This window comes from Littorina saxatilis, linkage group LG4, assembly GCF_037325665.1.
Source record: "Littorina saxatilis isolate snail1 linkage group LG4, US_GU_Lsax_2.0, whole genome shotgun sequence".
Taxonomy (NCBI): Eukaryota; Metazoa; Mollusca; class Gastropoda; order Littorinimorpha; family Littorinidae; genus Littorina; species Littorina saxatilis.
This window is the reverse complement of record NC_090248.1, coordinates 42,443,156-42,455,465: the sequence shown is the minus strand read 5'-3', so window position 1 is coordinate 42,455,465 and position 12,310 is coordinate 42,443,156. Positions and strand designations below refer to the sequence as shown.

The window sequence follows — 12,310 nt, the reverse complement described above, 5'->3', positions numbered from 1 at the left end:
CCCCACCACCAACTCTACCCCCACCCCCGTCCCTAACTCTAACACTCAGTGATCAACTAACAAACCTTGTCAGGCCTTGGTTTTTGGCGTGCAGCCACTGCACTTGCTGCTGCTGCGCTGCAACCTGTGTCTTTCTATCCAGCAGCTGCGCAGCATTTGGCAGGCGGGTCAAGAGAAACTCGTTGCCGAACCATACCACGTTTCCCAGGAGATGAACGCATGGCACTTTCTTGTACAGGTCCCAGACGGTGCGGAACGTACGCTTGTCAAGCACGCGGAAAATCTGGAAATGGAGGATGAAGAGGGAGGTCACTCCCAACAGGTGCTTGCGTTGGTCAACCTCATTCGGTTCTCCTGCAAAACGAGGAGAAAATCCTTTAAAATCAAGAACATAACACTTAACCAGTTAAAAATTGTGCAAGTCAACTTCATTAGGTTCTCCTGCAAAGCGAAACAAAATCTGTTAAAATCAAGGATATCACAAACCAGATCTTAAAAACTGCATGAGTTTACTTTGTTCGGTTGCCCTGCAAGATGGATAAAAATACATTAAAATCAGATCGTAAAAATTGCAAAACGAGAAAAAATTCCTTTAAAATCAAAAATATCACAAACCAGATCATAACTGTGCAGGTCAACTTTGTTCGGCAAGAAAAAGAAAATCCCTCAAAATCACAGATATCACAAATCTGATAAAAATGTGCGTATACTAGTCTGCCATTTGAGTAAAAGTTTAAAGAACTGACAATAAGAGGATGAGAACAGTGACAGGCAAAACACAAATCAACCAAGAAAGATAGCACAAGTTTAAAAAATAACAAAAACACCAACAAAGATTGAGTTGGGCCCATGCACAGGGTTTTAAAACAAGGGACTCACCAACTCTGGTTTCCAGTTCAGCTATCCATCCCCTGATGTTGAATGCAAACTCCTCTGCAAACAGCCCGTTCTTGGAAACATTCACCTCCCTGCTGTCGAACAGCTGCTCCACACAGTTCTGAAACAACAAGCATTCAATCTCAATGGTTACCAAGACCTATGTGCGACAGGGTGACGCAGTAGTCCCCCTTGTCACAGACAGCTGCTCTGCATTGACGGAGTTGTCTCCCTGCCAAAACGTGGGCTATTTATAGTATAACCGATGTTTTTGGTACGTCGAGAGACAGCACACCCGTGAGATGTGGAGAAACTTGTTTGTGATGGGGTGTGGCTGCTGGTGTCACCTGGCCTTGTATATGCTCTTGGGAACCTTTGTGTACCCATAGCACTTTGTATAAGGCTGTTATTTTAGCTCTAAAATCTAAATGCTGTTTGCATGGCTTTGCCTCCAATGGTGATTCTTGTGCTTCAAATTTGGGCACTCAGTCACATTTTGTAAAACAAAACAAGTAAAATAAAAATAAATTATTTTTTTTACTGAAACCTGTCTCATGACTTTGGAAATGTAACAAGTCGCGTAAGGCGAAAATACAATATTTAGTCAAGTAGCTGTCGAACTCACAGAATGAAACTGAACGCAATGCAACGCAGCAAGACCGTATACTCGTGGTCCATCGCTCACGGCATAGGCAGTGAAATTGACAAGAAGAGCGGGGTAGTAGTTGCGCTGAGAAGGATAGCACGCTTTTCTGTACAGCAGTCCCTGCAATGTACGGCCCCCGGCGTGAGCGGACACCTGACATGTACGGACACATTTGCTCGGCACGGAGTGTTTTCCTTCTATATTTGCCCCCCCTTAAACGGACACCTGCAAAACGTGGACGCGGACACCCATTTTCGGTCCCAACAGCAGGTCATACCTCCAATGTACGGACAGACCATCGTCAAATTTTCACCACAACAAAATCGATAACAGAGCAGTCCGGCTCTTAGTACAAAGATCAGGGCCGCAATGGCGTGATGACAGTCTCTGATAACTTGAGTGCACGTGTACCCATCAGTAGGAGGGGTAGTTTTGGTCAGGAGTGGAGTACATGCGAAGATGCCAACATGAAACTGCACTGAGCTCTTTATTCTTGTCTGTTGGACGTAAACAACAGAAAGCACAGTCAGGTCCTGAGCGAAAGAGAGTGAAAAACCGGCCACAGTTCTCAGCATCGTGTGTCTGTGTGTAACCTCTTTCATTGACAAGATACTCTTGTTTCCCCTCAGCCTTGACCAGTGAGTCGGTTGCCTAATCTGTGAACCCTTCAGTTGTCTTGCTTTGTCAAAAGTTACACACAGTCAACTGGTTTTGCTCTGAGTGAACAGTGCAGCTGGCCTCTCTGGCCACAGCCCCCAACAGTACAAGGCTGGAGGGAGTGAGAGAGAGGGGGGGGGGGGGGGGTTGGAGGGGTAGCTGGCCAAACTCTGTGGGTGTCCGGTGTCACTGCATGTCAGCAGGAAGAGCATTGGAGAGAAATAGAGAGGTGTACTCTTCCACACAATTTCCAAGCATCAGTTGTCACAGCTTGGGGAAGGCATTAGTGAGGGAGAGTGGGAGCTGTGTTATGTACAGTGTATTTCCGACTGAAGAGTGAAAAGTCACTGCCATGCCACATGATCGGCATGCAGTCAATAAAACCAGAGAAGAAAAAAATAAATTACATGATTATGACATGGTCATGCAGCTCTATCTGCTGCTATTTATTCAAACTGGTTTTCAAGCTTATTATTGCAAAGCATCTGCACACGCTCTTCTGTGCTGTGTTTGTGTGGCTGCTTTCGTATGTCAGTGCATGGTGAGTGTGTTCACTACCTTGAGGATTTATTTTATCTCTTCTTATCAACACTTTTCATACAAATCCTTTTAACAGAACGTTTAAAGAAGTATTAGGAGTTTATTGTTATTGTTTAGTAGCCACAAGAAGTGATTAGCATAAACTCAATCCTGTTGTTTGTGTTTCTCTGTGTGAGTGTATGGGGGAGGGGGTGGTGTGGTCACCCCTCCCGTGACCGGACACCTGCAATGTACGGACAGTTTTGCTATGGCCCAAGGGTGTCCGTTCATGAGAGGGACTGCTGTACCTCTCTTCACTATAACTTCCTGAGCGTGTTTTTAATCCAAACATATCATATCTATATGTTTTTGGAATCAGGAACCGACAAGGAATAAGATGAAAGTGTTTTTAAAACGATTTCGAAAAAAAAATTTTGATAATAATTTTTATATATTTAATTTTCAGAGCTTGTTTTTAATCCGAATATAACATATTTATATGTTTTTTGAATCAGCAAATGATGGAGAATAAGATAAACGTAAATTTGGATCGTTTTATAAATTTTTATTTTTTTTTTACAATTTTCAGATTTTTAATGACCAAAGTCATTAATTAATTTTTAAGCCACCAAGCTGAAATGCAATACCGAACCCCGGGCTTCGTCGAAGATTACTTGACCAAAATTTAAACCAATTTGGTTGAAAAATGAGGGCGTGACAGTGCCGCCTCAACTTTCACGAAAAGCCGGATATGACGTCATCAAAGACATTTATCAAAAAAATGAAAAAAACGTTCGGGGATTTCATACCCAGGAACTCTCATGTCAAATTTCATAAAGATCGGTCCAGTAGTTTAGTCTGAATCGCTCTACACACACACACACACGCACACACGCACACACACACACACATACACCACGACCCTCGTTTCGATTCCCCCTCGATGTTAAAATATTTAGTCAAAACTTGACTAAATATAATGAAAAAGCAGCCATTTAATGTGTAAAACATGTCCGACCTAATTGCAAAGGATAACATTCCTTACTCAAAAACAGACAGACTGCCAACGTTCCAAAACTCGGAACTCATTTATTTGTATATTTAATACAATTTGGGTTGACGTACAAGAAAATGTAACATTTTGTTTTGTCAATAATAAACATTCCAATTACCTACCATTCTTGTTTTTTTATTCTGAAAAGAAGTGAATATTCAGAAAAGGGCAGTATTACCTGGAAAATCATGCCGTCAAGAAGCCGTCCCTCCAGCATCATCATCAGTTTCTCAAAGGGCCGCACCTTGTCTTCAGGGATGTTGAACTTGCCAGGGGCATGTCGCACTGACGCCACCATCCTGTCACAATCACACATACACATAGAAATAACTTCTACATTATACCCAAAAGCAAACAATCTGGAGGGCTTAAATCAGATTAGTTTGGCTACCGCTCAGTTTCAAACCTTCTACTGTTCACCCAATCACCAAACTCGGATATTTTTTTCCAAAAGGACCCCAACAGTCAGACCATTTGACTGACAAACTTGCCACTTTGTGGATGCAGTTCATGCATAAACCAAAATTAATGTACACCAAATATGAAGTAATTCGGTCAACAAATGTAGAAGTTATCTGCTTTTTTGGGGGGGGTCACCCTTTACATCAAAAAAGAAACCTACCTTTTGTAGAGTGTCCAGTGGTCCAGAAAGTTGGCGTGATGGTCAATGATGTGATCCAGGGTGATCAACACACTCAGCAAGCTTCCCAAATGCTCAAACACTGTCTGTTGATGAGATGAACCAAAAATAAGCAACACATATTTCAGTCCGAGAATCATTGTACAATCATGTACAGTTTTCTCAATAAATAAACCATTATTATGGTAACAAAGTCAGACCAAACGTACACTCAAAAAACCAAAATTAACCAAAAAGACAGAAGGATCGACGGTCAGGCAGATTTATAGTCACTTTGCAAAATAGGCAAGTGGCATCAAAAGAAAGAAGAACAAAAACCATTGCAAACCAACAGATGTATGCCTCTCCTACTTGGTTTAAACCATGCCCCCCCCCCCCCCTTTCACCCTCCATCCACACCTCACACACACACATGTTGACACACACACACACACACACACACACACACACACACACAAGTGCACACACACACTGACACACAAGTGCACACACACACGCACACTCAGAATTGCTCAATGAGGAATAGAAGGTGAATGCAAATGGCATAAGGAGAAAGGGGATGTAAATTTGTACACACAAGTAATATTAGAGTAACATTGTTTGATCACTTATTTTTCAATGGTCACGGCATTACCTGGAAATGAACATCTGTGACGTCAATCAGCTGTGCACCAGTCCTGAAACATAAATTGACAGTACAATTTAATCATCAAAAACCAAGAAAGGTTACAGTTTTGGAACGTTCAATTAGGACAAAATAACACATTCACAAGTAACCTCGACCTAACATCCTTTTGAAGTGGACACTTTTTTTTTACACTCGTTAATATTTCAATACAGTGTTGTTCTCAGACGCTAGTCTTAATTAAGCCACTGCTGCATACTTCTTTAATTTGACACATAGCTCTCCTTCTTCTTCTTCTTCTTGTTCGCTACACATAGCTCTGATCCCTGGTCTGTCCACCATCAGAAAGTTTCGACATAATAATAATAATAATAATAATAATAATAATAATAATAATAATAAAACATTTTTTTATAGCGCTGTTCACCGCCGAATGGCAGTCTCATGGCGCTTTACATTAGACATTAAAATTTAACATTTTACATATAAAAAGTTTTCTTGTAAGAAATAACATACAAGCATTAAAAACAATTCATAGACAACGACCACTTATAGTTATAAGATAATCTAGAAATTTTTTTTTTAAAAAGATGAAAAAAACATGTAAAATAAGTAATAGACACATAAAAAGTCGGACAATAAAACAGAACTCACATAAAAGCGTACAGATCTAAAACAGAACGAAGATGTAACATAGACTGTGGGGCAACAAATTAAACAACTAACAACAGGCATACTGTATTATAATACTACATTAGGACTTTTAAACCCAATACACATTTTTTGTTTGTTTGTTTGTTTGCTTAACGCCCAGCCGACCACGAAGGGCCATATCAGGGCGGTGCTGCTTTGACATATTACGTGCGCCACACACAAGACAGAAGTCGCAGCACAGGCTTCATGTCTCACCCAGTCACATTATTCTGACACCGGACCAACCAGTCCTAGCACAAACCCCATAATGCCAGACGCCAGGCGGAGCAGCCACTAGATTGCCAATTTTAAAGTCTTAGGTATGACCCAGCCGGGGTTCGAACCCACGACCTCCCGATCACGGGGCGGACGCCTTACCACTAGGCCAACCGTGCCGGTCCTAATACACATTAAAACATCGAATTCAATTCATCATACAATACAGGCATTAATATAGTTAACATTTTATAAACAACCACCAGATACATGTGATCCTCTAGAAGGTTTAAAAACAACCAGTCAACAAGCAAACTTGTCATTCAGCACATTCACTCACAAGTCACATTACACCACAGCTTCAATGTCCTAATGTAGGACTTCTTCTGACTGAACCATGTTTTTGTAGCCAGGATATTTGGACCTATGCATATTTTCAATCCAGCAATTGACATATTGTTCTTTCAGTCCGGGAACAACACTGATGTTAATAATGTGTTCATTTTCATACAAAATTCTGACCATGTGTCCATGGTCAGAACACTACACTCTTCGCAATATCTGGTTAATTCATAATTCAAAGTTGGAACACATTTCGGTCTCAACTCAAAAAGTTTTTGACAACACACACAACTTTTCGTCTGTATCACTACTGAGCAACAGATATATGTCTGCCCTAACAAAGTTTAATTTTTTAACTTTGATCATTTTTGTCAAACTTACTTCACAACCTATAACTTGACATCCATGCAAAATGATTGACAAATGGTAAAAAAAAAAATCAATGATTTGATGAACAAAAAAAGACATGTGCCCGAAGCACAAGAATTACCCTTGGAGGCAAACCAGTCAAAGGTTTGAGACTTTTGAGCTAATTTCTTAGCCCTACAAAAATTGCTATGGGTACACAAAGGTTCCCAAGAGCATACAAGGAGATGATGATAAAATCGTTTATTTAACGTCACTCTGTAAAAACATTGGCGACATTTGTCTTAGATAAAAAATTAAAAAAACAGGCGCGCACACAAACTTTCCCTTTATGTACAGTGGTTCACTCCCCTCCCACCCCCCGCACACTCTCGATCATCTAATTAAAGGTGGTAATAAGAGATACTTGGATATAAAAGGGTATTCTTAAAAGGTTCTGATAAAAGGAGACAGCAGCAGCCAGACCCCATTACAGACAGAACTCTACAATTGACAGGTGTCTAACCAGTGACTGACACACAAGAAACGTCAAGCTACTATAAATAGCCCACGCTCAAGCGGTCAAACAACTCTGCAGAGTCTGCTGTGAAGGGTGATGCAGTAGTCTCCCTGTCACAGAAATTCAAACAAATTTTTAGATGAATTCTACCTGGAGGTTGTGTAGAGGCTGGACAGCTGCTGCACTACGCTCTTCACCACTTCATAGGACCTTGACACAAAGCATGACAGCTCCTGCAAACACACAAACACACTAATAAACACACACACAGGTAATGTTAATGTGTAGTGATGACTACTATCCACACACATGGCAAATAGGCTACTTCCAGTCTATAAACTTACTCAAACACACACAGACACACATTCATGCACACACACTCCCAGGTAATGTTCATGTGCAGTGATGACTACTAATCTACACACTTGGCAAGGCTACTTCCATCCCATAAACTTACTCCAAAAAAATTATCAACACAAACTTTCAAGTGAGGGAGAAATTCATTGGTGTTGATACAGTTGATCCTGCCTGCAACAACTACCCAAGAGACCGACCCAAAATTATCGTTATAGACTGGTGGTCGCTATGGAAAAGTTAATTATAAAGGAAAAAAACCCTTGTTGGGGATGGTTTGGGGTGGTCGCAATAGGCAGTTGGCTGTTATCGAGAGGTAGTTGCAAGGGCAGGTTTGATTGTACCACCACTATATTAATATTATGATAAACAACTTAAACAAGAAGGGCAAAGCCCATACGACTCACATGCTTGACCTTGACCTTTACATGACCTTGACCTTCAGGGTCAAGGTCAAATAACTAAACCTAGCAATGACATCATACACTAAGAACTGCTTTACACATTTTTCCTACCAAAATACATGTGACCTTGACCCAAGGTCAAGGTCATCCAAGGTCATGCAACACAAAGCTGTTAATTCAAGACATAGGAAGTACAATGGTGCTTATTGGCTCTTTCTACCTTGAGATATGGTCACTTTTAGTGGTTCACTACCTTATTTTGGTCACATTTCATAAGGGTCAAAGTGACCTTGACCTTGATCATATGTGACCAAATGTGTCTCATGATGAAAGCATAACATGTGCCCCACATAATTTTTAAGTTTGAAACAGTTATCTTCCATAGTTCAGGGTCAAGGTCACTTCAAAATATGTATACAATCCAACTTTGAAGAGCTCCTGTGACCTTGAACTTGAAGCAAGGTAAACCAAACTGGTATCAAAAGATGGGGCTTACTTTGCTTTATATATCATATATAGGTGAGGTATTCAATCTCAAAAACTTCAGAGAAAATGTAAAAAATGTGAAAAATAGCTGTTTTTTAGACAACATTTATGGCCCCTGCGACCTTGACCTTGAAGCAAGGTCAAGATGCTATGTATGTTTTTTGGGGCCTTGTCACCATTCACCATCTTGCCAAATTTGGTACTGATAGACTGAATAGTGTCCAAGAAATATCCAACGTTAAAGTTTTCCGGACGGCCGGACGGACGGACGGACGGACGGACGGACGGACGGACGGACGGACGGACGGACGACTCGGGTGAGTACATAGACTCACTTTTGCTTCGCATGTGAGTCAAAAAAAGTGGTTTTTTTTAAATCTCTTCAAATCAAAGAAACATAACAGACTTACTTTGTTAAAGATGATTCTTACAAATTTAACATTTGTTTGTTCGAACACAAGTTTACAATTCCTTAAATACCGTTTTAAATAGTACCTGAAGCAGAGGAAACATCCTCCCCATCTGAACTTGAGCATCTCCCTCCTCAAGTCCACTCTCTGGCTCTGATCAAAAAAGAAAAAAGAAACTTGTGCACACAAATTGTTAACAATCTATTGCATCAGTCTGGTTATACATAAAACAACAAAACAATACGAGTTTTGGATACCGTTATACACTTTCACGCACCCACACATGCACGCGTACACACACACACATTCACACACAAGTACGCACACACACACAACCAGACCTGCGCTGCACACTGAACACACTTTTAATGCATAATTGCTGCCTTTAAACTTATATTTTAAGTTGAATAAATACAACTTCAAAGACAAATTATAAACATCTTGGACTTTTCATATCAAACAGCTGTAAGTTTACAGTATTTCTGAAATACAGTATGCACTTCAGATGGAATCTACTCCCAAGACTCTGCAGATTACTGTAAAACCTCTCTTTTAAGACAAAATCTGAGAAAATCAGATCTTTACAAAATGGGAGTTTTAAACTAGAGGTACATTTTTACAGATATTATGTAACAGATAATCATGCCTTAAAAGGGGGCGGGGGGGGGTCTTAAAACAGGTGTGTATGTGTGTGTGTGTGTCTGTGTGTATCTGGGTGTGTGTGTGTCTGTGCATGTGTGTGTGCATGTGCATGTGCGTGTGTATGTGTGTGTGTGTGTCTGGGTGTGTGTCTGGGTGTGTGTGTCTGGGTGGGTGTGTGTGTGTGTGTGTCTGGGTGTGTGCCTGTCTGTGTGTGTGTGTGTGTGTCTGTGTGTGTGTCTGGGTGTGTGTGTCTGTGTGTGTGTGTCTGTGTGTGTGTGTGTGTGTGTGTCTGTGTGTGTGTGTCTGGGTGTGCGTGTGTGTGTGTGGGTGTGTGTGTGTGTCTGTGTGTGTGTGTGTCTGGGTGTGTGTGTGTGTCTGGGTGTGTGTGTGTGTGTGTGTGTGTGTGTGTGTGTCTGGGTGTGTGTGTGTGTGTGTGTGTGTGTGTGTGTGTGTGTGTGTGTGTGTGTGTGTGTGTGTGTGTGTGTGTGTGTGTGTGTGTGTGTGTGTGTGTGTGTGTGTGTGTGTGTGTGTGTGTGTCTGTGTGTGTGTGTGCATGCCTTAGAATGAGGGTTCTACCGTACCCCCTTCTCCATAGAACAGCAGCGCAGGGTAGAACTTGGTTTCCGCCTCATGTTTGAGAGCGTCCATCTCACAGCACAGTGCAGCCACCACAGTCAGAACCTTGTTCAGGATCTTGTTGTCTGTGCGGATCAGCTGCAGCAGTGTCGTCTGCTCATAGGGCAGAACCTGCAACACACGCTTTTCTTTAATTGTTGGTTCAAGAATTCCAAAAACAAATAGACTGCCAACTTTCCAAAAATCAGAATAAAAAAAACAAGGAAAGTACGTTATTGCAAAGTTTAATTCATGACAAAACAAAAGTCAAAACGAATGTAATGCTTTGTTTTGTCATGAATTAAACATTCCAATAATTTACCTGTCTTGTTTTTTATTTTTATTGTTTCATGTAGTTCAAGTTATTGTCATTCTTCTTCTTCTTCGTTCCTGGGCTGAAACTCCCACGGTTTGAACATGTATGAACGTCTTTATCCACCACTCAGGCAGTTATACGATGCTTTCAGGGGATGCATGATTGGTAATGGTATTATCTAGTTTCTGTAACCAACCAAACTCTGAGTCTGACATGGATTACAGGATCTTTTTTGTGCTCACTTGGTCTTGTGCTTGGGTGTACACACGAAGGGGGATAAGGCATTAGCAGGTCTGCGCATAAGACAAAAAGAAGTAAAAACATGTTGAAAAAAAATGAAAAAAGAATAAAGTAATAGATTGTTGAAAAGAAAAAAGAAAAAAAAAGGTCTGCGCATAAGTTGACATGGGAGTACAGAAAAATCTCCAACCATATAACAGACCAGGTACGGCCGGGATTCAAACTGGTGTTTTTACCAATAGATTGGCAGTTTAAATTTTGTTTTAAATTCATGGCTGTTGATTTTTACACTCAGTACCTGCAGAGCAAGAGGGTCAAGGGTCATGTCCCATGAGTCCCCGATGGAATCATCCAAGGCATCCTCAATCTCCTTAAGCTGGGTGGCATAGTCCTCCAGGAACCCTCCATACTTCTTCAGCTGTAGCTCTCCAACAATTTCTGTAACAGAATTCACTACGTATTGTAAAATTATATCTACCAAAAAAAGATGCATATAGTGAAATTAATACATTGAGTCAATCTGTTGACTAATGAAGCTGCACGCACTGCATTTGTTCATCAAGACTTCACCGATTCCTCGCATCTGAGAAACTGCTGACACAATGTATGAAGACATCTTTCTATCAGTCCATTCAAATCATGCCTACAGCGAGCGAGCGGCTGTCGATCGCTTGAAATGACAACAGTTAATATAGCGCATTAATGCTTGTGCTAAACAGAAAAGCACAATTTCCGGTATTCTTTTTATTTTTCTGAGCTTGTTTGTAATCCAAACAAAGCATATATGTATATATTTTTGGATTCAGGGAATCACGACACGCACACAGAATAAGAGAGAGAGAGAGAGAGAGAGAGAGAGAGAGAGAGAGAGAGAGAGAGAGAGAGAGAGACAGAGAGAGAGAGAGAGAAAGAGAGAGAGAGAGACAGAGATAGAGAGAGACAGAGAGAGAAAGAGATAGAGACAGAGAAAGAGAGAGACAGACAGACAGACAGACAGACAGAGAGAGAGAGACAGAGAGAGAGAGAAACAATAATACACGAGGCAGAGTGTGTGGTGTGTACTATTTGATTTGGAAAATACACAAAGCTGCGGTACCTTCCATAACACCTACAGTCCAACGTGGGAAACACAAACAAAATCACTTACTGAGAGAACCATCGTCGAACTTGTCAAATTCCCAGTCTGTGGGAGTCGCCCCTGTAGTAGCTGTCGCAGCCATGTTTGGTCGTCTGCAACGGTACACCCGACTGCGTCTTTCCAATCAAGTTATGCTCTGACTACACTGTTACCATTCCATAAAAGCAAAAGTTGAATGCAAGTTTATGGTATGCGTACTAAAACTCTGCTGATGGTCAGCATTATGGTTCACTGAAAAAAAAATGAAAACAACGCAACAAAGTTTTGAAGGCGGCTTCGAAGAAGCGGAAATGGTGAATCGGAAGTGTCAGGGTCACATGATACGAATTGTCACATGATTCTTGCAAAGGGAGAGAAGACAAAGAGAAGGTCCAGAAGAAAGGGTCAAACTCTTGATGATTCGAGCTCTTTTTACGCAATATTATTGCTGTTTCTTTCGTTCGTTCGTTCTCTCTCTCACAGTTATCACTGACACTCTCAACATGCTGCAATGGTGACTGACTGACGTACTGCATCTGTCACTCAACTGACTGTACACCAGCGGCGCTCGTGACAGTTTGTATTCTAAAAAA

At 41.1% G+C, this 12,310-nt stretch overlaps 1 protein-coding gene across 3 annotated transcripts in view; it reads right to left on the bottom strand.

Moving 5' to 3' along the window:
* The window catches only part of LOC138964782 (WASH complex subunit 4-like), a 54,965-nt gene extending 42,790 nt beyond the window's left edge, over positions 1 to 12,175 (bottom strand). Inside the window, exons 1-10 of one of the 3 annotated variants that reach the window (XM_070336825.1) lie at positions 11,748 to 12,175; positions 10,899 to 11,038; positions 10,011 to 10,176; positions 8,873 to 8,940; positions 7,284 to 7,366; positions 5,027 to 5,069; positions 4,375 to 4,478; positions 3,931 to 4,051; positions 880 to 997; positions 66 to 354 (exon numbers count right to left, since the gene is read on the bottom strand). In XM_070336825.1, the coding sequence (XP_070192926.1) occupies positions 66 to 354; positions 880 to 997; positions 3,931 to 4,051; positions 4,375 to 4,478; positions 5,027 to 5,069; positions 7,284 to 7,366; positions 8,873 to 8,940; positions 10,011 to 10,176; positions 10,899 to 11,038; positions 11,748 to 11,820 (1,205 nt within the window). In that variant the 5' untranslated portion in view covers positions 11,821 to 12,175. The remainder of the gene's footprint in view (positions 1 to 65; positions 355 to 879; positions 998 to 3,930; positions 4,052 to 4,374; positions 4,479 to 5,026; positions 5,070 to 7,283; positions 7,367 to 8,872; positions 8,941 to 10,010; positions 10,177 to 10,898; positions 11,039 to 11,747) is intronic. The other 2 variants (XM_070336827.1, XM_070336826.1) reach the window with 2 other exon arrangements.
* Between the last annotated feature and the right edge of the window lie 135 nt (positions 12,176 to 12,310).